Source organism: Neolamprologus multifasciatus, chromosome 6, assembly GCF_963576455.1.
Source record: "Neolamprologus multifasciatus chromosome 6, fNeoMul1.2, whole genome shotgun sequence".
NCBI lineage: Eukaryota > Metazoa > Chordata > Actinopteri > Cichliformes > Cichlidae > Neolamprologus > Neolamprologus multifasciatus.
In genome coordinates this window covers 12,519,072-12,544,950 of record NC_140444.1, presented here as the reverse complement: position 1 = coordinate 12,544,950, position 25,879 = coordinate 12,519,072, and the positions used below count along the sequence as shown (strand labels likewise).

Sequence of the window (25,879 nt, the reverse complement as noted above, 5' to 3'; positions counted from 1 at the left end):
GCTCCTGTTTTATGTAACCCAGCCGCACATTTACAGCACCCGCACACACAGACACACACAGCCGTACACATGCACCCACACACACCTGTGCAAACGACATCACTTGACTGTCAATCCTTTCATTGATCTTTCCACGATGCTTTGAACAACACTGGAGCTCATATATACCCTTAATTGTGGTCTTACGAGACGAATCAAAGAAACAGAGGCTTCAAAGCGCAGGGATCTTGTAAGGGGATCAGGCAATAACAACCAGAAGACGGGAACGGGAATATACCTGTTTAAACCACACGCTTAGAAAATACCCCGACACTTGACACTGAAGGACTTGGGGGGGGGGGGGGGGGGGGGGTAAAATAAGTGCTCGGAGTTTGTTGTGGAAACAAATATTTTTAGTGATCATAACAATGAACACGCTCCAGTGGTTATAAGTTTGGGAAACTTTATACTGAGTATATCAGATAAGTGTAAAATATCAGTCTACTACTGAAGTTGACCGTGATCATGGCGGTTTGGTAATAAAAGCCTGTGGATTGCCAGATTCCAAAAAGACGCTTTTTCGAAACACCGGCTAAACAGTCCTTTCTTAATTTTTATGGTGCGACGTCATTTATCTAGCTCTGAATTGCTCAACACTATTTATCCTCTAATACAGACTGTGATTTTATTTAAACCAAGGGCACGAAGCATGGTCTTATGTTCCAGATCATGGCATTGATTGGGGCAGCAATACAGACACATGGTAGTGCACACAAACGCACGCGCTCACACTGCCTCCCCTTCCCCTGGGAGTCCCGTTGATAAATGAGTTGAAGGTCCAGAGGTGTTGCTGTGCCATACTCGGGTCATTTTGTACTCATGCTGGTCCTGCAGCATGACAAAAAGTCATATACCCACACCAATAACACGGGTCTACTTGTCACGCTGCAGGACCTGACATACTTATTAAGTACAAAATGTTTCTTATAACGCCAGTTTTCTGCACTGCCTTTGCACACGTGTGTGTGACAGACAAGTTAGAGGGCATCTATGTGTGTGGCGCGTGTCCTTCTCCCTCTTTCCCTCGGTTCATTAGTATTTATGACCAGCACAAAAAGAACTTTTTTTAAAGGGCGACAGGATCAATCCTAATCGCCTCAGGCCGATCTGGTCCAGTATTGGATATCGATTTGGCCTCAGTGAAGACGTCAACTACTACGCCACATCGTCCTGGGAACTGTTCACACAAGGCGCAAGTGATCAGTTCCCAGGACCACATGATTTGCTCCAGCGTAGGTTTTCTTTTACAACGCTGCAAGTGGGACATGGAGGGAAGCCAAGCATATAGGAACATAGCTGTCATGGAGGAGGAGGGTGACGATGATGATGAGGAGGTCCCTAGGGTTATACCCCCACCTCTAACCCCTCACCCACACACACACACACAATACACACACAAAGAAATCACAACCTAATCGAATGCCTGGATAATGGAATAACTGAATAAGTAGCCTAGAGGTTATTAATGCAAGTGGTCTCCAAACTAGGGTCGAGCGAACCCAGGGCACGATTCAGAGGGCCCCATGAAAGTGCAGACTTTAATTTCATCATATTTTAATCTTCATAGGTCAGTCAGAAAATGCAGAAAAAAAAAGAAAATCATATTTCTGCAATCTTTCGTGCATAGATAGATTAAAAATAAGTGACCTGCATGCAGATATGGTACTTTGTATCTACCTGAACCCCTATGAATACCTTTATTGTTGTGATCCAGCAAAATATTGCATTTTTTTGTGTCAAAGTAATTAAAGTTGAATAAAGATTTGGAGACATTTTACAGCTTTTCAAATTGCAGTTTCATAAAAAAATGCAACCAGTAAACCAGGAAACTTAATTAGGATTAGTCACCATGATACATTAATGATGTTTGGGTTGTGAAGAAAATAGAAATCAAAGCAATAATTGAAGCGTTTAATATCAATACTCAGTCTTTTAAATGGTTGATTTCTATCAAGAGGTTTTAGACATTGTTTGATCTGTTTTCAGCTTATGGGCAAAGTGATCCACTGAGCTTCATGTGTGAACAGGTGACAGGCCATCTATTAGACTTCTTCCCTTTATTGTTTCAGCATCAAAGTCATCAGAAAAGCCCCATCAGGTTAACATTAGCCCTACATGTGAGGACTTAAATGAAGAGTTCATCTTTGATATTTGTTTGATATCTGCTCTTTTGGCTCCTTTGATCCATCACTTACAACTGGAAATTCGACACTACATTGACCCTTCGTGAATATTGACAAATAGCGATATCAATAATATCATTACTCATTTAGAGACACCCCCCCCCCCCCCAAAAAAAAAAAAATACAATCTATTTAATTTATTTCAAGATGTGCCCATGCTCACCTGACAAGATACTTAAGATGATGCCGTGGAATATGTTTTACTGAGTCGTTTTCTTATTCTTTCCATGTGTGTCACAGTTAGTCTGCCAGCTGCCAGTACCTTATGAAGTAGTACAACTGTCTTTGCACATTTTTAAAATACTTCAGAGTAGTCGTTATATACTTCTATTAGGTTATTGCAGGCCCAACTTCTAAATGAGAAAACGTATATATGTTCTACTTTATTCAATGCTACTTCTCAGATGCACTAATCCGTTTAGAAAATAAAGCTGTCTATATATATTTCACTATATTTCACATGCATTTTAATTTAATATTCAGTATTTTTGATTTTGGCGTAGGCTGTTAATATGGCCTCTTTTATGCGAACTGGATAAGCTTGAGTTTAGCTTCATAATAGTTTATCTCTCTGTGTTTATAAATGACCTTGGTTAAAATGAATCACTCAGCGAAGCATCAAATCCTCAGCGCTGTGCGGGACTTTGTTCTCTGTCATGCCAAGAACAGAAAGGCCGTAAATCTCGCGATGAAATCAGGGAAACGCGATACTTTTGAGCTGCCCTCAAAGTTACAATCACAGCAGCCAAGCAGAAGCTACTACCACGGCAGCAATGGCTGCTTTCCGCAGAGTGGCAGCACTGGCCGGCAAGCTCAACCTCTGGTCGGCGACACGAAACGAGCTGGTCGGTGGGCAGACGGCCAATGGAAGAAGGACCTGGAAGTGTCTGGCAGCCGGGGTTTGCGTTGCAACGGGTGGCGCCGTACTTTACTTCTACAACGGTTTAATAAGCGGCGGAGGCAGGAAGAGGATAAGGAGGCACAGCATCAACGGTTTGCTCCCGTCCATCCCGACTGTTGAAGCCAAAGAGAAGGTAGGTGGCAGAAACTGAGCTGCTGCAGATAACGACAAAACCGAAGCTGCCGTGACACACAACGAGGTGGTTGATTGTTGGTCGAAAATGTGTAACTGCTGACACACGGGCCTCAGTGCTCAAGACTGTGGAAGGACATAGTCGAGAGAAGAGGGAGAGAAGGCAAAGAGCGCTGGGTATTTCCTCGTTTCCTTCCGCTAAGATTAGACACACAGGCCCAGTCGGACAGGCCCACTTTTCTTTCTTTAGCCATGGTGAGCTTGTTTTTTATAGAATTTTTTTTTCTGGGGTGGATAAAGTGTGTCACTCATTCCTAGGACGCTCAGTGGAAACAGTTTGCTCACTGCTTGGCTGTTGGGCGATGTGCGCGCGCAGATGCAAGAAGGGCGCTCTCCGCTCGAGCTGGTGCTGAAATGACAGCAGGCTCGAGATGTCAATCAGACAGCTTTGTGCAGAGGCAGGTCAGGCAGACAGAAGTTCTCAGAGATTTCCATGAAAATAATACAGTCATGTACATTAAAGGTTTGACACAATAAAAACATTTTAAAAACCCCACCATACTATGATTCAAAGTTCTAAAAGTTAAAGTTATCTCTGTAAATCATTGCACATTACAAAAAATATATATTATAGTATTGAGTATAATTGTTTATTCACTCAAATGTAAAGCACTATAATAACTCATTTATGATATTAGTATTAATAACCATGATCCATATGATATCAGTAATTTCAATCTGAAACAAAGGTGTAGGAAGTACAACTTGAAATGACTCATGTATACTTAAAGCATCAGTTATGCTAGGATGACCCACAATATAGATAAGGCAATATACAATTTGTTGTATATAAGCTGGCCAAGATATCAACACATTATTAAAACATGTAGTTGTTTTAAATTGATTTCCTTGCCATGCTTAATTACAGTCCTTCCATCCACTCATTTATCCATTTTCTTTTGATTGACCAGTTCAGGTTCGTGGGGGGGCTGGAGCCTATCCCAGTATATATTGAGAGGTGGGGTACACCCTGGATAGGTTTTTTTTGCAGGGCGAACACAGAGAGCCAGACAACTATTCACAGCCGCATTCAGGTGGTCAGTTTAGAATAACCAGTTAATCCTAAGCATGACTTTAGACTTGCAAACTCCACACAGAAAGGCCCATAGGCCCATATATTTCACTATATTTCACATGCATTTTAATTTAATATTCAGTATTTTTGATTCTGGGTTTGAACCTAGGATTTTCTTGCTAGTGAGACAGTGTTAACAAACCTCTGCCTCCTTCATTACAGTACTACGTTAAATCTAATCTAAATCTATAAACCATAATGTATATGCACCTTCCCAGAAATGTAACTACACATTGCAGAAATGCAAACTTCAGCAAATGTGATAGTGTGTCTATGTGTCTATTTGGAAACAATATCCAGCATATCCACAGTATAATGAAAGAAATATGTTGTGTTGTATTTTTCATTAGCTTTTTCATTATGCTAATAAAATAGCTAATATTCTGCTAGTGTTTCAGCTAAAGGTGTTTGTTTCTCCTTTTTCTCACATTCTATAATGTGAGGGTAGAACAGCACAGATACACCATTACACAACCATACATGCACACAAACAGGTCATCCACTACAGTGTGGATTGAATGCAATGCTTCAAATGACACTTTGTGGTGGTGATTTTAATAAGAGTAATGTTTTAAGAATTTTTTCTAATCAGGATTTCGTTTATCTGAACATAAAAGAGATAACAGAGACTCCCTGCCTTAAGATATGTTGAACAGTTTTGTTTAAAGTCCATTTTTAGCCAGGCAAAATCATCTACATTTGTTTAGCATTTGTTGCATAGTTAATGATCAAGACTTTTAGCCATGCTTCAGAAGTCAAAAAGCAATACTAAGCATGAAAAATACTTCTTAAGGCTTTCTGAAGGTCTTTCAAAGTTTTTCTTTGGACATTGGCTACTTTTTCACTCATTTTCAGTCCAGGCCTTCTACTTGATCATTTTCACAATTAGGATATAATTATTTCAAACATAAAAAGAGGACCTAAATCAAGGGGTGTACTAGTGTTGTGTCCACACATAACAGGCAAATTAGCATAGACCTATTTTAAATTGTATTTTTAGTCTTATTGTCACTAGGAACCTGCCGTAAAAACACATAACTTGTTGCAATTCCTTTCATTGAAAATATTAAAAAGCACCAACGATAACAAAGAAACAGGCATAAAATTATACTTTTGCACCAAAATGTGATTCTCAAAGACCTGTATGCAGAAAAACTAGGCATATCTCACTATTTATGCAGTGCATCCTTAGCAGGCCTAAAATGGCAGGCCTAAAAAACTATCAACAAAAGTTGAACAATATCTGATATTTATTAAAAAAGCATACATTAAAACATTTCCAAAGACCCGACACAAGACCTGAGAGATGCATCTAGTATCTCGATAATCTGTCTACTGCTTGCCAAAGCCCCATTAGAAAAGGTCTTAATGGAAGGGTGGCTGTCAAGAAGCCATTCTTAAGGAAGAGAAACAAGGAGAAAAGAGTGAGGTATTAAAATCATCTGGAAAGCATTTGAATGGCAATGGCTTCATTTATTCATCATGACAATGATCACAAATGCACTGTGAATCCAGTGAAGCATACCTTGATAGAAAAACACACAGTAAAACACCATCAGTCATGGATTGGCCTCCCCAGAGTCCAGACCTGAATATTATTAATGCAGTGGAGCCACCAATATCCAAAAAAGCTTTCAAATGTCCCTCAGAAAGCTTGCCTAAGAGAGTATTGCCTTTCCAGCTTATGAGAATGTACAAACTCTGTTTTTGCCTTATATCCTACGCTTCCATGTTAGCATGTTTCAATGAATCATTGCAACTATTTAATTTTCCTACAAATTGGTTCTTTGCTAAGTTGTCTGTTGTGTGCAAACACAATACTGGTTCATCCCTTAAGTTAGGTGCTCTTCTAATGCAAAAAATAATAATAATAATAATAACTATATATATATATATATATATATATATATTTGAAAATGGTCAGGTAGAAGGCCTGGGCTGAAAATTTATTTAAAAGCAGAGTGAAAAAGCAAAGAAAGGGATTGAAAGACCTTCAGAAAATCTGGAGAAGTACTGTTCACAACTATTTAAAAAAATAAAGGAAAGCCTGGCTCCTTGGAAGCAAAATACAAAGAAATGGAGGGTGGCTTAAGACTTTTGCACATAATTGGCTATAGATACAAACTGCATTTAGTAGTTCACTGAAGTGGACAGTAGCTCAGTGGCACCATTTGCATATCTATCCAGATTGCAAATGTAAAATTATGTCTTCTCAATGTTACTTCTTTAGGCTACGTCCACACTTTCTCTCCGTTTTGGCCTCCCGTCCACACCCCAAGGAAAAACGCAGCATTTTGAAAACGCTCTCGAAAACGAATACATTGCGTTTGCGTCGCAGTGTGGACAGGGAAAACGGATGCTGTGTCCCAATTTAGGGTCCGCACGCTTGAAGTACGCATTTTAAGTGCAATTACGTCACCGCCACGCGACAACGGCTGTCCCAATTCGAAGTGTACTTCAAATGCATACTCCAAATGCGCCGTCGATTTCCCCAAATATCAAGCGTGGTCCGGTGCACGCTTCGTGGTCCCATATATCCCACAATTCATAGCCGGTGGTGGGTGTGGATAATTTTGCTGCAAAATACGGCAGAAGGGAGCTGCCGAAGTGTGAACTGTCAAAAGTAAGTACTGAATATGACCTCACTTATTTATGTGCGAATGTTTAATACCGAAGAACATTAAAACATTACTGTTTTATATATATATATATATATATATATATATATATATATATATATATATATATATATATATATATATATCTCATAATAATCTGACAATACTATAATATTGGCCATATTATATTTACATTACCACAGTGAGATGACTTTAGTCTCATGAACAACAAGAGCAAATTGTTATTTACTCACTACTCTTGTAATAACTGTTCAGTACAGAAATGAAGCCCAACAATCAGGTTTTACAGTCCTGTGGTCTCAGCCTCAGATACTCAACTAATCAAAGTGATGTCATGACAAAAATGAATGACCAACAAAACATTTTTTCTCCTTCATTTATGTCACACAATCTCGCGTTTCTCGCGGTTAGTATCATGGTTGCTAGGCAACCTGAACAGCGCGACGAAGGCTAGACCGTCCCATTTCACAAGCCTCTCACTTCCTCACTTCTTGTACTTATAGTAGTGCGCGTACTTCAAGCGTGTAGACCCTGAATTGGGACACAGCCGGAGACTTTCTAGAACGGTGACGCATTTTAGTCATGTGATGCAGTCATGTGACCAATTATACAAAGATAGTAGAGGGCATTATACAGCAGTTGTTTTGTTTGCTCTCAATTTTAACAGCCCTATTAAAGATGAATATCAGTTTGTACATGCTCCAGGTAGCTTTTCTTCAAATTATTTAATTCTCACTCGCTTTTGCAACTTTGTACTTTTGTGTTACTCGCAGCAACAACTTCACCTCATTGTTAGTCCATTTAAAAAAAACTCGTTGCTTTTCCTCAACCTTTTGCCGCGACGTTTCAACGAGCCGGTGTTGGCACAACACCGGAAAGTAAATAAACGGCTGAGAGAAATGAGGCAAGCCGAATCTTCTTGCGCTTCACGCATGCTCAGTACTGGAACGTAAGTGTTTTCGGCCGTTTCAATGTGGACGCACAACTCTGTGAAAACAGCTGAAAACGCTAGTGTGGACAAAAACGCATTTTTCTTAGTGTTTTGGGAGTTGGGGGTGTGGGGTTGGGGAAGGGGGGGCATTTTACAAGATGCAGACATAAATTTTACTTTACTGGGGAAGGAAATGGAATCTGAATAATTTGCCTCAAAAAGTTGGATGACTCATCTGTAGTGACTGAACAACACTGCAGCTATTCTGGTAAAAGAAAGCCACAGAGGCAGAGAAAAATATGGGGCAGTTGAGACTTGTGCTGAATGGGTATGGGATATATGTTCACACGATCATTTGGCTCTTAAAGGGTTCAGAAGTGTAAGGGTGAGTTCACTGGTGGCATAGAGGGTTTATCAAAGAATGTTTGAGATAGTATTTTTTAACATATGAAGAAGTATACCTGCAGACAAAGTTAATACGTGTAAAACTGGTGGATTACCCCTTTACAAAACCAATGTCTATTTAAAATAACCAATTAATATAAAAAATGACTTCTAGCAAAAGTTTAAATGCTAAGCCTGAGTTTTCTAGGTCGTAAGAAAGAAATTAAAACCGTCCTATCAAAAATATAAACTAGAAAAGGAAGCTGCACAGCCATGACCATTGTATCTGACAAAAGAAGCTCCTGCCAGTGTAGTGTGTTACAGTGTGAATTATTCCTGCCTGGCTGTAAGTGCCTTGAAGGTGTCTCAGATGGAGAAAAACAAACAAATATAGACCCCAAAATTACAAGCAAGTACATAACCATCCAAGAGTACACAAAGCCTGTTGAGATACAGTCTATCTTTTACAAAGGTAAAAGACAAGAAGTAACCTGAAATTTAAGAACAAACCAGAAAGAGGCACAGGTCAGACTGCTCACTTGAAATCACAGCTGCTACAAATTACAAGCTTTGACTTGTGAAACAGTTGCCATAATCAGCCGTGTTGTGGTTGTAGCTGGAGACTGGGATGGACCAATCACAGATGGCAATTGGACGACAAAGAACAGGTTCAGGCACCAAAGCAGAGCAGCACACACTAATAGTTAACCACACATAGGAGGGAGCCCAGCAACCTGGAGTGGTAATACACCTCATATATAAAAGGGTTTATGTACCCTAAATGGTACTGTAAATGACAGAATGGTGCAGAATAGTGACATTAAAATAATAATGGTAGTGGCGCTTTTCCACATGTGCAAACCGTCCTATGCTTACATTTGTATTGTTGCTTCACTGTGTTTAGACTCAGAGAGAACAAAATAGTTGTTGACCTGCAAAAGCCACTTTTTTTGTTCAAAAAAATCAATAAGTCAATTGATGAAGAATCACACCTATAAGCAGAATTGATACTGGGATTTTTGGATAAAATATCATCATTATTCATCCAAAAGTTTAGCAGACAGTGACAGCTTTAAGCGTGAAACTGAGCAGAAGGGTTACAGAGCTGCAGCTGTGAAGGGAACACACAACGTTGCCCGAGGGGAAAACACCTGGAGCATCTGCTGAGCAGTTGTGAAAAGACAACAGAAAGTTTTAGTTGTAGTCAAGACACAAAGCAGTGAGCCACACTGAATCTACTTTCTAATCTCTGCAATTTAATTGGTTTTTCTTACATTTCTTTTTCATGTTGTGCAGCATGGCATGTGAACCTAGCTGCCTTTGCAAAACTTTCTAAACTTCATTCATTAGTGAGAGTTAAAGCCATGGGTGCCTATGCTCTTACTTTTGAGTGGGGTGCATTCCCATGAAGCCAAGCACTGATCTCCAATTCACGCTTTCAAAAACCCCCCTTGGTGCAGGCATCATCAAAGCTTTATGAATGAATCTGTATGCTCATTAGCATGTTAGCTGAGCTGAACCGAAACCACTGTGTGCTGGGGCCTGCAGCTAAACAGGTTTAAATATGGAAGCCTCTCTGTTAATTATACAGTTTCACGCAGTACAGTCGGTTGGTGTAGAAGCTCTCCTACTCTGCAGCTAATCAAGTTGAAGCACTGGCTGCTTGCAGAGAGCGAGCGAGAGAGAGACCGATGCTAATCAAGTAGAAAGTAGTGACAAAGTATTTTTGTGCATGTGTGCCCATTTTCCCGTTACTGTACTGTGCCAGCGGTGCTCGCTCTATTTATAACCACAGGGAGCTAAATGGAGAGAGTTGATGCCAAGAATAGATGAGTTTCCTCATTATAGAAATTGCTTTGTGTGCACAGAAATCTGTCACAGGTCGCATTCACATTATGCCCACTGTGACACAAGTGGAACATTATTGCTTATCCCTGATTTTAATCACTTAATATGAGAATTAGGATAATTATTTAACAGTATAAGTGGAATGCATATACTTTGTTTGTTTGTTTGTTTGTTTCTTTTTTTTTATTATGGGTTTTCTCTGCAGGCACGTCCATTTGACTTTGAGGATGGAGATGTGTACATGTCTTCCCATGAACATCGTTTCCGCTTGTTCAGCTCAGTGGAGTATGAAGGACAGCTGTACATGACCCCACAAAACTTCATCGAGTCGGTTACCATGAGTGAACCGAGAAGTACGTATGAAAAAAATAGCTTGTTTTCAGTTGTTCTCAAAATTGTGTCTCCTTAAGACAAAAATATTTGGGGCTTATTTTATCTGCTTAATCTGCATATATGACATGTACCCAGAGTACTTGACTGCTTCGTTTAAATCAATCATTTAACACAAATTTATATTCTGCTTTTGATGGGACGTGTATATATCTCAGCACTGCAAAAGAAGGCCCGATTGCTTTCACAGGGGAACTACCAGAAAATGCCGTTTGTAAATTTCTCCCCTCCTCAACCAAGATCCAAGGAGGAGGGAAGTTTATTTAACCAAGAACTGAATGTCTTGAGAATATCTTTTACAGGGGTGTTAAGCATGAACCTAAATTGTCCTGAGGCAGCAGTGGTCACCACTAAACCATTGTGCTGCTGGCTATTTCTATGAAACACATAACCAAACAATATCATCTGTATCTGTAGCTGTATCTTCACAGAGTCTCTCATCCTATTATTGAATATTATTAACTCCATGGTCTTGGACTGTAGCTGGTAGACCTGGTTCTGCTCTGCAATCTCAGTGAACTCTGCATAGTGGCACATGAACCATTTGTCCACCTGGTGCAGGTTAGGGTGGCTTCCAGATCTCTGGTGCAAAACAAGGTCTACTCATGCAGTCCAAAATGGTGTAGTTGGAATCTGTCCAACCATGGCCGAGACTGAGCAAACAAGCTGGCCAGTGAGTCTTCCCGTAGGGAAAACACAGGAAGGGGGCAGGGCTAGCTGGTTGTCCACAAATAAATTAGTTCTGTCAGAGTGCTAAAAATAAAAATGGAAATATGCAGAAAAAATGCTAAAAGCAGTCACCACTGTAAACTTCAATGCTTCTTTTGCCATTAAAAACTTTTATTTATATAAATACAACTCGAAGTGCTTTGCAATTCAGCTGCAAGGATAATTAAATGTTTTAAAGAAAATCTATAACAGACAGACTTAAAGAGTTGTCAGTTAAAGGTTAGATTGAACAGCTGAGTTTGAATGTTCACTGAAAGTTATCCACCAATCAGTAGGTCTGCTATTTAAAAGTTCCACCTTTTTGTAATAGCTAACACTGACATCTAAAGAGGCTTTCTGTCATATTTTGAAACATTTTAATTTAGTTATGCACATGATTAATTGACTTAAATGTTGCTGCTCTTGCTAATCGGCGCTAGAAGTACATGTCGATTAAATTAATCATTCATTTTTAATGAATGAACATGCCAGCTGGGTCTAAAGTCTTATGCAGCTACTCTACGCAAGCCTAGAGGGCAGCGCCTCTCTCTCTTCAATGAGAAATTGTAAATATGAAAAGTAAGACAAATGACTGCCTTACAAATCGTTTCAGGTCTTCAAATGGCTCTTAAGTACACATAGTGTTTGATAAGGTAAAATAGCAACCTCAGAGGTTCTTGAGATTCATGGAGAAACATAAAATGATAGGAAGTCTATAGTGTAGGATGGGGCAAAGCTAATTTATACTTCAAGAATTTAAGGTATAAATTACATTTAAATTTAAGCAAGATTTGATTGGATACTTCAGCTTTTTGTTGTTGTTTTTTAAACCCTTTGTTTTTATAATTTAATTGACAGTGAATACCTCATGTTTACTGATCCCTGTTTGGTAGTTGATTTTAAATATTACAATTTCAGGTTTTATATTTGTATTACTTTACTTTGATAACCACATGAAGTGGCTATTTTGTTGATATTCATGTGTATTTTAAACTATGAATTTCAGTGCCAGGTATACAATTTTTTACCATCTCTTAAAAAACTTTAAAAATATGGTTTTAAAACACATCTTCGCTATTTCTGTTGGCCCACTGTCATTCGTAACAGATTAGCCCTGGCTGGCTTCTTCAAAGCAGGTGGTTTTAAAGCTATTGTTTAGTCTGTGGTTAATGTTAGTCAGACACACACATTCCATTTGGTCTCATGTACCCTTTCTCTTACCCTGCAAATATCTAATCTGGAGAATCATCTTAAAATTTTCCTGTGCGACCACTGCTTTAAGTATCTCTTCACATGTGGAAGTTATCACAAACAAAAAGCTGCTATTTATTTATTTAATGGATATATAATTGCGTTGCGTGCAAACTGTGCACCTGTATGTGTGTGTTTACATCTAGCCTTGGCTCGCTGACATACGATACAGCCGCACATGCCCTCTCGGCAGCTGACATCCTCGAATGACCCCTTTGAAGTTGAATTAGATGAACTTTGTTGTATAAAACAGAACAAAAGTAGTATGTGCTTTTACAGGGACATTCCACATAATACAAAGACAAGCACAGGGCACTTGAGATGGTACAAATGGGCCTGTGATGATGACAGTGTATATAAAAGTGTGCCTGTGTGTGTGTGTGTGTGTGTGTGTGTGTGTGTGTGTGTGTGTGTTGTGACTGTACCTGGCACATTAAGACCCATTTCTAGATCACACAGATGCTATCTGACTGAGCCCACCCAAACTCTCTTCTCCTCTTTCCCTTCTTCTCTTCTCTTTTGTCTCGTTTCCCTGGCAGGCAAGAGGCCCTGGAGGTCCCTGACAAAACAGGTGGGAAACACACTCTAACTGTTTTTCGTGCTCCTCTATATTGCAGACAGACATCTGTTGCATGTTACATCTAAACCAGTATACACTGCAAAGTTTAAAAGCAATTTTCCTAGTATTTGTCATGAGTTTCTGCATACAAATGTCATGATTCCACATACATATGTATTGCAGATTATCTCTAAGTTCAGCAATAATCAGGTTTACTAATTAATCCAAATGTAAAAATGTAAGTGCATTAAAGAAATACTGTATGCAAAATACTGAAGCTCTGAAAATTTCATACAGCACAAATAGGGTCTTTAGCTTTATTTAAACTGTAGATCATACCATTGAATGTGAAAATACAGGATATCACCACATCAGTACTCACCTGGTTGTAATCTCAGTACCCTGTGCAGTTTTCATGTTACACACCCTCCCACACTCATGAAAGCTATGGCTTGCTGTTTGGCTGGCACTGGACAATCGTCACTTAATGCAGGTCTCCTGTGTCTTGCGGGCTATAAAAGCCGGCCCAGGTGAACCACTCAGTCTCTCTCTTCCACTCCAACTGACATCAACTTATTAGCAATCTTTGTGTCTCGGTTAGGTTATGTATAATAAATTATTTTATATCTACGTAAGCTTCTTGCGTGAAATCCCTCTTTCTCACCTTCTTTAAGCCAGTTTGTGACGCAGTTTACATTAAGTTTTATTCATATAAACTGTATATAAAATCAGCCACTTTTGAGTTGAAGGGTTTCATTATCGTGATGCTAATTTTTTAAATTTGAGTAACATAGTGTACGCTGTTAAGTGTCAGGAGGATTGCCAGGATTTATACATGGGGGAAACCAAACAACCTCTGGTGAAGCGGATGGCACAACACAGAAGAGCTACCTCGTCAGCCCAGGACTCTGCAGTCTATTCACACCTACAGGCCAATGGACACTCTTACAATGCTGTGATTGCAGCCATTCCCCAACTCTCTGTGAATGGTACTGATGGCCATTGATCCGTGGGCTTCGATCAGTGGTTCTTGATCAATGGTCATGAGAATTTGCGTAATTAAGATGAAGGAACTGACCTCCCATTGTTCTTTCAGTGGGCTGGTTTCGGTCATTATGCAAATGAATGTTTTTTTAAGATTGGGGAAACCTGCAGTCAGCTGAGACTGAGGAACTTGGATGAGTGATGAAACGTTTCTCCCACTGAAAACGCTACGTCCAGATGAACAGAATCAACTTTTGGAGGTTTTTACATTTTTGTTTAGTGATGTACCTTCTTTTTAAGAATCCATAAGGAAATTCTTGTGCTGCTGGAGTGTGAAATCTAAGAAAAATGTAGACTCCACTCAAACCCTAATTCACAGCACCACAAATGGTCAAAACCTCCACAGGCTACTTTTGGTACTTTGTTTTTTCTCTTTTTTCTTTCTTAAAAGCAGTCTTTGTGTCAATTAAAAAATATATATATGCATACATTCCTTTCTATACAAATCATATAAATTACCACATTATTAACAATACTAAAATAGTTGGCCTGCCAAGGTTTTTTTTTTTCCTTCTTTCCACGGCATGCTAACCTTTCCTGTTTGCGCTGGATCAGTGTGTGTAAAAGTTGAAGTTTGAAGTTAGAGGTCTGTGTTTTTAGAGTTTATCTTACCTTTTTATTGTGTGTTTGTATGTGTCTGTAAGGAGCTGGAGAAGATCCTATCAGACACTCCTCCCGTGTGGAGAGGATCCTCCAAACTATTTCGCAACCTGAGAGAACGAGGTCAGAGAGAGTACACACACACACGCACATACACACAAAACAGGAGCAAAATACCTTTTCACTAAATAAAAAAAGGAACACACATGCACTGTACACAAAACCCATTGACAATGTTTTCTCTTTTAATTGTTATCAGAGCACATAAGTAGGAGTGTAGCAGTCAGATAATAACAAGGTCAGTGAATGTCAGTCAAATAGGACTCGGTTTATATGATGAGTAAACACGGTAAAGTATTTACGTTTCTTCAGCTTTCAAGTTGTTAAAGATTATTTAAAACTCTGAATAATTGTTTGCTGATACACTGTCAGAGAATTTAATGTTGTAAAAAACATGACTGTCATTTTAAGACCATGTATATGTATAATGTCCATTCTCTATGTCTGTATGTTCCCTAACTCCTCCTAATCAGTCACCTTAATCAGTTTGAATGAAACTTTATAAACTGCCTAGAGCACCACGATTATCATTTATTTAGCTTTTGGAAATTATTTTTAAAACACACAAATGAATTGAGTGCTAAATATAATACTTTGTCCTCTTATAAGTCATATATATTATGTGTAGTAACTAATGTCAAAACAAATTGTGACATTACATTCCCATTATGTATGTGTACATTGTTCGGAAATACATTTTGGTAATCAAAATTTTAGTGTAGTGACACTTTGGGTTACTGGAATGAGCTGTCATGCATATATGTAAATAAGTGTTCATCAAACAGTGACACTAATAGTACCTGGAATTGATTGCTTTGTCTTATACAATAAACATGTTGCCTGCAAAGAAGAATAGATACAAGTATTTATTATTCATTTGTCTGGTGTTTATGAACAGCCATTTATGCCATATGACTACATAAAAAGATATTATTGAAGATAAAGAGAATAACATGATAAATTAGCATATATGTCTGTTTTAGGACAGGAGCAAAGGGGCAGGGTTTTTGCTTGGATCACTAATATAATTATGTATCACTGCAATTAACTTCATTATCTTTATTATGTATTTTTTCTTTTCATTCAGCCCTTCAAATACCTAACAGAGGTAGTAGAAATCTAAGAGGTATTCTTGCATCATGTTATATTTCTTAGGTGATACACCTGCATGACTGTCAGGGTTCTTACATTATTATACAGTAACTGCCATGACCTAACTGTGCTTTTGTGCACATTTCCCAGTGCTTGGCTCTCAGTGTGCGATAAAATCATACTTGTGAGTTGTGTGTCACTGTAGGGGTCTCTAATCCAAGTTTGTGCCATGCTGTTACTCCGTACAGCTGAACAACCTCCTCTCCTCTCCGCTCCGCTCCGCTCCTCTCCTCTCCTCTCCTCTCCTCTCCTCTCCTCTCCTCTCCTCTACAATTTATGCAACACTAAAAGATAGAGAAAAGCTCACCCTAATTAAGCATTTGCCTCAGGAGTATGTAACAGAGGAATAGCACAGTCTGGGACTGATTCCCTGTAGTGATAATTACACAGATACACAGATATACACACACTGGGAGATGCTAAATATAGCGAACCATGTGAGATGCATCCCCTCTCTTCCTCTACCATAATAACAAAGGTATATTCTTAAGCTTGTAACGTTTGCGTGTGTTTGATTTAGTCTACAGGGACAAGTAGCCAGGAGGGTGGTCTGCTTCCTTTTTTCATCAGAGAGATGGAGGGAAAAAAAGAATAGAGTAGGAAAATCAAATCAGGGAGTGAAAAGGAGATTTAAAAGGAGAGTGGGAGAAATATAAGAAACAGATGGAGTGTAAAAGATGGGCTATAAAAGACAAACAGGCAAAGTAGACAGAAATGAATATGGTAAGAGAGGAAAAAGAGAAAGTTTGTAAACAGAAACCTCAGGGTAATCTATGGTTATTGTACTTTAACCATTCAGGCCTGGTGGAGCACTACTGAGACCACACACACCATCAAGATTTAACAGGGCTTATTTTTTTCATTCACATACAGTGCCATGTAAAACATTCTTGATTTCCAAGGTTTTTTTTTTTTTTTTTTTTTTTTACATATTTCTCATACTTAAATGTTTCAGAACATCAAACAAATTTAAATGTTAGACAAAGATAACCTGAGTAAATACAAGCTCGTGGCTGTAAGAGATGCTCAGAGCAAAGGCTTCAGCCATCCATTCCAATACAAACACATCAAAGTATGACTAATAATTCAACAATAAAATAGCTTCATGTTGTGGCCATCACATTGTGTTTTCCAAAGTGATTCAGGATCTGAAAGTGAACAGATTTAGGGTACGTAATGCTTTTTTCGGTTTATTTTCACCCGTAAAACACATTTATAGATTCATTCCAACTTGCTCTCATTCCCATACCGACAATTTGTCACAGTCGTTGGTATTTTACGCATCGGGATGAGAACGTGTTGCAAAAAGCAACACATCGTGCCACGATATAAAGAAACAGCCGAAAAACAAAGTCATTGACATCTATCAGTCTGGATTACAAAGGGTCACAAAACTACTGCATATGTTACCTAGATTTCACAAAATTCATACTACTTTTTTTAATTCAGGTGCTTTCAGTCTCATTCCCACAGGTGTATAAAATGTGTGGCCTTGCATGCATTTGTAAAAGAATGAGTCCTTCTACAGCGCTCACTGAACTCAGTCGTGTCACTGTTGCAACAACTCAGTCCATTGAATTTAAATCCTATATTTTCACAATCAACTGTAAGTGGTTTTACTACAAAGTGGAGGGATTTAGTAACCATAGAAACTCAGCCATGAAGTGGCAGACCCCATAAAGTTATATAGCGGGGGTCACCGAGTGCTGAGGTACATAATGTGTAAAGCTCCAAAATTCCAGTGACATTAACATCAGCACACAAGCTGTTCTCAGGAACTTCATGACATGGCTTTTCAGTGGCTGAACAGCTCCTGTGGGTGTGATGTGTACGTGGCCCAGTACGTTTGAAAGTTGAAATCGTTGTAATGTCTTTGGATTTCTGAGCTCGATAGAGTTGAAAATCAGACAAAGACTCAAAGGGGTTCACTGTGTCTGTGTGTTAATGTCAGAACACACTACATTAATTCATGATTGATTAATTGATTATCAGTTATTTATGACTACCACAGTATGGGTAATGCATTACTGTGCTTTAGAAAAATTGACTGTGTAAGTATACAGTAACATGCTGGGTATGTATATCGCAGATTTAACACAATGTTAATCCATGTTTCCATCTGTTACACACAACAGCTGAATAAATATTCCTTTCATAGTACCGGTATAAAGCATTTGTGTTAACTGGGAATGCCTTTTTGGTTTTTGACTTTCTGACTTTGATAAAGTAAGTGAAATGCCACACATTGGATAATTAAATCAAAAAAAATATTTCAGACTGCAGTGAAAATATATCTGGAAATATAGTTAAAGCAGTAAAGACTCATTGCAGTCATTTGCATTGCCTGTATGCAACATGGAACATTGTTACCTGCGCCTAATATGTTAATACTCATGTGACACATTCATGTTTTCCATTTAAAACGGTTTATTAGTACTACTGTAATGTCATCATGGTTCACATGTACTTAACTAACCCTTATATTTTTCTTTACTTGACCTGCACAACAAACACAAAATTTAGATCTTAATATATGCTTCTTAATATATGCTATTCTAGTGAGTCCATAGAAGATGTCCATAATAGAGGAAGGTGCTTTAGTGTTAACATATGCATTGATATAGACTTGTAAAGTTAAATAAATTTCTCTGGAGGTAAATATCAGGGTTTTTTGAATTAATTAAATTTCTTGGGGCTGATTCAAACCATCAGATTTGTTATTATTGGATTACAATGGACTCTTAACATCTTTAACCCACTGACAATTAAAAGAAAAGGCAAAATCAACAAACATATGGAACATATGTTATTGTTAAAACTATTGGAGAGGACATATAATGCCTGTTTACAGCCCTTTCCATTATGATTAAATATCACCTTGAGATCAGTATTAATCCCTCTTATTCTGTGGTATATCACTGAAAGCATGGGAGCGTAAACACACAACAGACTGTATTATAGAAACCTGAGTAGCTTCAATTTTGTATGCTCTAGTCTATGCAGAGCTCAGGCTACATGGGGGAAAAAGACTTCAGTTCCAAACCAGCTCCTCTACACAAAGCAGTCAAGCATCAGCAAAACACAAGGCTCACACTGACTTTAACTGGTGTCGTGTTCACCCTCACACACACTCATGCATACATACACACAAATGGGGGAGCAGTCTCCCGTAACACTCAAGCGAACCACCCTGAACTATCTGAACGATCAGACAGAAAGCGAAAAAAGAGGGAGAGAGAGCGTAGATGGAGCTGCAAAGATTCCTGAATGTGCCTGAGGCAAGAAAGGATCACCTCCTGAAACATTTTTCACTTGCTTATCCAAACACAAGACACATACACACACAGACACACGCTAGCCTGTGTCTTTACTTTGGACACTTGGGGTGTAGAAAAAGAATCGGTGTGTGGCCAAATGGCCGCTGGCAGCTCCGCTTTGAGAAGACACATTTTAAGATGCTATCTCCATGAAAGGAAGGATTATGTGTGTTAGTGTGTATGTCTTTGTGTGAGGCCCACAGTCTTTGAACATCTGTAAACATTGTGTATGTGTGTGTGTGTGTGTGTGTGTGTGAGTGAGTTGAATATGACCTCTTCCTTAACTCTCTCTGTCTTGATCTCATTACCAGGCATCATCTCATACACAGAGTACCTGTTCCTGCTCTGCATCTTGACAAGTGAGTCAATTCAGTTGCACACATTCTCCTTTCACTTAAACTCATCTGCTCCTTTTTATCATATCTCTTTCACCCAGTTGTTGTTTGCATTATTATATTCTTATTTTTAGAAAAAATACGTGACAAAGCGAAGTGCGCTAAGTACATATAGAAATTTAAAAAAGGTTGATCTCACAAATGCTGTGGTTTTCCCCTTCAGCTTGGGGCAAGACAAAAAGAGACAGAGACAGACCAAAGATGAAAAAAATGTAAACGTAAGGAAAATTGCAAGAACATCTTCTCAAAAGATGAAGAAAAGTAATAGATAAATTTCTTTAAGAAAAGAAAAAAAGAAAGTGGCCATAAAATTCCATAAAGTTTATTCTTTTCATCTGGAAGCAACAATTTCAGTACTTTCATCACTCATCCAAGTGACCCAGTCTCTCCCTAACCTTACAAACAGTCCAGCTGCATAACGATTGAAAGTAGCGCCACTGCATAACAATGAGCGATGAGATCAGTTTCATAATGGTTGATATGCAAATTGGCGTGACCGTTAATCAGTAGCTTCTTGCACTCTTCACAGACAGTTGGGTAATGACTGCGATCACATCACTGTAAGATGGTTAAAGATTTTCTCTAAGGCCTCCTCAATTCCAACATTGTACTTCCCTTTTCACATAAATGTCCTCCTTGGCTCCTTGATGATACCGGCGTTCCTCCCTGTCCAGGATGTGCAAGTCCTTGTAATTGAAAGCGTGACCATTGGCCCGTGTGTCTAAGTGGACTAAAGAGTCAAGGCCAGAGGACGAGGCTCTTCTGTGTTGCGCCCTCCACTTAGCCAGAGGTTGTTTGGTGTCCCCGGTGTATAATTTACAGCCATCCTCTTGACATTTAAGAGTGTACACTGTATTGCTCTGATGCTTGGGGGTGGGCCAGTTACTGGCATAGCATGTTTTAGGGTGTTTTACAAATATGGATCTCAGCTGTACTGACACATAAGGGATCAATAAAAAGTTGTTTCTTTTAATGATTTTTCCACAAATTTTATTATAATTCAACATAATAGATGATGGATGAAATTATAGTGAATAAATATAAGCATACTTGATCTTAACTGCTCAGTTTATGCTTGTAGGGGGCTGGAGTTTGTCCTAGCTGCCACAGGGTGAAAGGCAGTGCACACCCCAAAACCAAAAACCATAAGAACATAATTGAAATTACATTTTACTTCATCTCTTAGACCTATGACCAGCATGTGAAACTAGTTTAAATAGAAATTACCGTCTTTTTTTTCTTTTCTTTTTTTTTACATGCATGCTTCCTTGTTTGGCCTTAAAGATGGTTGAATAAATAGAATAAAATGGAAAATTGAAAGGTCAGTCTGTAGCAGATGTATTTGTTCTGCTATTGTTTTTTTTTTAAATAACTTTAACCTGGTCTAACACTTTAATGTATTCTTTGGATAAGCAGCTGTGTTTGAAACTGTGGCTTCATTTAAGTCATTCTCCCTCCTATCGACGCTTTGAGACACTTTTTCCACTTACTATTTATGGATTTCAAATTGCCTTTAACAAACACATGCACACACTCACCCTATGTGTTCTCTTCTCTGTTCCCCAGAGCCTCATGCTGGCTTTAAGATTGCTTTCAATATGTTTGATGCAGACGGCAACCAGATGGTGGATAAGAGGGAGTTCCTAGTGGTGAGTTGCAGATATTGGGAGAAAACCTGAATTTACATATTAATATTAACCCTTTTTGTTACTCCTTTTGCTAAAAAGCAGTGTTAAAGAATAGCTTTAGTATTAAATAACAATCCATGATTTTAGAGTGGACAAAATACAAAACCTTACTTTTGAAAATCTAATTTTGACTTGTACCATGGTGTTTTATTGTAGTTTATTAAATTACTGAAATTAAAGAGGCCCTATTTTGCTAATTTTTAAGTCGATATTTTAATTCTTGGACTCTTCTAGTACAAATATGTTTATGTGATTTACAGGAAAAAGGATACTAAACCTTATACATCAAATGACGGGCTTTAGTGCAGACCCTCAGTTCATCCAGTGTCAGCCTCTGACTCATGATGTCTGGTTTTTGAAAAGTAAAGATTGGCGTACCAAAAATCCTCATTTTGAAGCTTTAAAAACAAGATTGCACAAACTAGATGTTTTTTCCTTGCCTGGTTGTTTTCCATGTCAGTATTAGCAACTATAATGAACTTAACAGTGTTTATGAACTGTCAAACCAGGCATAGTAGAAACTCTTGAATTGTCATAGATCACATTTATAGATCAAATCTTGTCTACCTTACCTTATATTACTAAAATGATTCCTTACCCACTGTGACTTGGGCTGTTACAGTACTACAAGCTCAATACTGATACATTTAATACCTGACACTCTACCATTTTTGATATCACAGGTCAAAACCCACCAAAAAAGACAACAAGATTTTTTGATTTTCTGTGGTAGTGCTGTGCTTCTGGTGACTTGGCTCCACATTTTTGTTGCTAATCGAGTAGAGTTGGTAAGGTAGGCTGCTCTAGTTGATGTTAGACTTTTCCTAGCTTCTGTCTGGGATTTTTAAAGAGATTTAACAGTTTTTAGATACAAATAATTGGGCTCTCTGGTTAAATTAACATCACCATGTTACAGATGGGCAAGACTGAGAACATTTGCTGCTGCTATTAACTACCTTATTGAAAACTTAACAGACTGACAGCTTGAAATTAATCTTGATTCTCAGCATGTTATTACGTTTGTAAACTCAGTAAATCATTTCAGAATTTGGACTAATGCTTGGTCGTGTTTCAGCTTTATCTGCCTGTAAGACTGTTCCTCAAGTCTCATGCAAGCATCCTTGCGCTCTCAAACAATACATTCACAGATTGCATCATTTACAGAAGTCTTTTCCCTATTAAAGTGTCTCCATCATCTTAATCAATAAAAAAAAACATTTGGACAACATTGTAGTACGCTAAGTGAATATACTATTATATACCTTTATTCCCAGTGCCTTGAGCTTTAACTATATTTTAACGTTTAAAGCAGTTAAAAAGGTTGACTTTGAATTTGCATCTTCTAAAGGCAGCTTATTACAAAGCTGAGAAGACTAACTGTAGGATTTCTTGAGGGCTACACATGTGTTTCTTTCCCTGTGGGATAGAACTGACACGTTTTCAAGTCAAAACACCGCTGCAGGCATGAAAGGATCAGAATCTCTGAAGGTTGGTGGGAGTGGGATGGCACATCAGCAGGAGGGAGTGGTAATGATTTAAAATCCTGCGGGAGCAGGCAGGTGTGGGACGGAAAAAGATTTTCACATTGAGGGTTTAGATACAGATTTTTCTGTTTTACATGTGATATTGGTTGTCAGAGTAATTAAATATTCTATTGATTTAAATGGAAATTGAACAATACCAGTGACTATTGCTGTCTTTTATGATCATATGCTCTTAGAGAGCGTTTATGTATCTGTATTTGTGTAGACATCAGGTTGCTATGTTTGTGGTTGTGCATTTTTTTTATTTAACTCTTAATTAATTATAACATTTATATTACAAATCTCATTATTTTATTTCAAAGAAATTAGTATTTTAATTTAAATTTGAATAAGTAAGTATATAAAAACTTACCCGACACTGTAGTGTAGAAGCAGTTTTTTTTCATATTGAATTCAGCATTGATTTTTCCTTTAATAACACATATGCATAAACATAAATCACTTCCAGAGTGAAACCTGAATACTCCCTTAATCATGCTGCCAAAAGACCATTACCTGAATGACATCATAGATGTGCTTGAAAGAGTGAATGACCTTGTTTGAACTCATTTTAGCATTTCATTTTTTTAACAGCGTTTTAGATCTGACTTTGAATTGTCAATGAGCTCCTCGTCTTTCCTCTCATTACAGCTTCAGGAGATCTTTAGGAAGAAAAACGAGAAGAAAGGAAGGAAAGGAGATGCTGAGAAGTCCGCGCAGTTGGTAAGGAAGATGGTAACGGGGTGTGGGGGTGTATGCTCAGACAAGCATGGGTGCTACTGCTAATTAACCTTAATGCTGGCAACAGTGAACCAACCATGAATAGTCTATGTGGACGTGGACTTCATAAATGCTTCTGTTGTTAGTGGGGTAAACTTAAAAGACAGGTAAACATTAATGTAAAGTTACTTTACATTTTAATATATCCATGAGTGTAAACTGTCACAACACCTCTTACCATTTAGCTAAGGTTGCTGACAGAAGTGCTGTGTCACACTGTGCACATGGATTTGTTAAAAACGATCATCATGATCATCAAAGTTAACTGTCATTTGTATACATGCAGGTGTGAAACTAAACCTTTCATGTAACTAGTTTTGAGTGCATGCTGCCTCGTAGAAACTGTTTGGTATCTCTGTGACAGTTATCCCTGCTGTGGACTTGGTATATTTGATATATATATATATATATGATAGAATATGTGTCTTTCTCAGCACTTTATGCGATTGAGTTTTAGAAATAACACCAAGCACCTTGCATTACTGCTCTCTTTCTGTCAGAGTGTATATGCAACTTAATAACTATCAAAGAGAGCAGGTTTTGATGAGTCAGTATTAACTTGTCCCATCCCACATATGTGTTGTGCTACAAACAGATTAATTAAGGTAATTTACAAACAGATAAGCCATTAGGTATCTTGTGCATTAGTTATAGTAAAATGTTCTCAAGGTAAGTTTTTCATCACATGATTTGCAAAAAAAATATTTAAAGGCTTCTTATTAAAATCTTCCTTTTGTTACTTATCTATATTTATTGATTTTGAAGGCAGTAAATCTTTCAAACCCAAGTTTGCTAACAACCTGTGTAGACGTGTAAGCAAATGAGAGATAGAGATTTGTTGATCTAAGCATTGGGTATCTTACAGAACAGTCCTGGTTGTGCTGTTGGCTCACAGGAAATACTGTCACTGAAAAATGAAGGATATGTTTCCCACATAACTTATCTCTTGAAAGTACATGCTTGGTGTTAGGCACAGTGTGTATTCTAAAATGTAATCATAGATGTGTTGAAAATGGCACATCCTCTTTCCTTGCATGTACTAACATGTCTTTTACCTTGTCTCCTCCTCTCTGACTGCATGCTCTGTCCTTCTTTCTCTTCCTCATGTCTCTCTCTGTGTGTTAGAGTATGCAGCTGTATGGATATCAGGTTGCCCCCATGAACAGCGTAGGTATCCACATGGCATAGTCTCGTTTTCTGCTTTTTAGATAAATAAAGATATTTATGGAGCAGAGAATGGGCTGTTTTTATTAGCCGGGTCAGTTCAACAGCTTTATTGTTTAGCAATCAGTCAGAGTAGAAACCTAATGGTAACAAAAAGCTTACGTTTTGTGAAACCATGTGAAAATATGTTAAACTTTACCTGTGTATATCTGTGTCAATAATAATGTGAAATAAAACATAATCATGGGCAAATATTTAAATTGAACACAGTAAACTGAACCTGTCAATCACAGAGGTTGTGAGGTCACTTTCAAAGTGACCTTTTTCCTTTGGGCTCTGCCCTCCAAACTGTCAAAAGTCAGAATCATTCGAGCGAGACACAATTCAGCTTTGAGAGCAGAGCCGGCCATGACAGTGTGAATCTGCTGCAATGATTACCAAGGAGGCATTTTCCCATTTCCGATGAATATTTTTGGGCTGCTGTGTGGAAATGAATAGCTGAAAAAATATAAATTATTTGTCTGTGATTGTGTTTTAGCTCACCTGCCACTTGTGACACATATATATTTCCATACATCTGAACTGTTTCTCAGTAACTAAAACATTTGCTTTGCAGTCTGTGTGTCACCATGCCTTTTAGATACAATTATTAAGTTTAATGTGAAAAATTAGGTGAGAAGAGTGACATCAATCATATCTGTTCATTAAATAAAAGGACACACCAACCCTGCCAAGTTTAAATTAATATAGATTACCAGGACCTTTAAGTATCACACATTAAATCACACATTAATGGCCTTTATTTTGCATTCAGTTTAAACATTCCATATAATATATATATGCAGCAGAGTTTTTTAATACACTGACTCTCTGGAGTCTAAAAACCTTAATAAAAATTAAAAGGCCTGTCATTCCCTTCTGCTCCCGATGATGGAAAAAGCCTTAAATTTGACCCAGTCCACCTGATCCTCTGTTATCAGTGAAATGTACTCTGTAAGCTACTTTGAAGGATGAATGTAAGAGAAAGAGAGAGGGAGAAGGCAAAAATTCAAGAAA

General features: G+C 38.1%; 1 protein-coding gene across 11 annotated transcripts in view; it reads left to right on the top strand.

The window, feature by feature from the left end:
- The first annotated feature begins 2,932 nt into the window (after positions 1–2,932).
- micu3a (mitochondrial calcium uptake 3a) overlaps positions 2,933–25,879 on the top strand; it is a 40,186-nt gene continuing 17,239 nt past the window's right edge. For 5 of the 11 annotated variants that reach the window (XM_085162560.1, XM_085162561.1, XM_085162563.1 and 2 more), the window contains exons 1-8: positions 2,934–3,256; positions 10,398–10,545; positions 13,081–13,112; positions 14,789–14,867; positions 19,585–19,632; positions 21,235–21,317; positions 23,531–23,602; positions 24,785–24,826. In XM_085162560.1, the coding sequence (XP_085018686.1) occupies positions 2,996–3,256; positions 10,398–10,545; positions 13,081–13,112; positions 14,789–14,867; positions 19,585–19,632; positions 21,235–21,317; positions 23,531–23,602; positions 24,785–24,826 (765 nt within the window). In that variant the 5' untranslated portion in view covers positions 2,934–2,995. Of the gene's footprint in view, positions 3,257–10,397; positions 10,546–13,080; positions 13,113–14,788; positions 14,868–19,584; positions 19,633–21,234; positions 21,318–23,530; positions 23,603–24,784; positions 24,827–25,879 lie in introns of all 11 variants that reach the window. The other 6 variants (XM_085162562.1, XM_085162558.1, XM_085162559.1 and 3 more) reach the window with 3 other exon arrangements.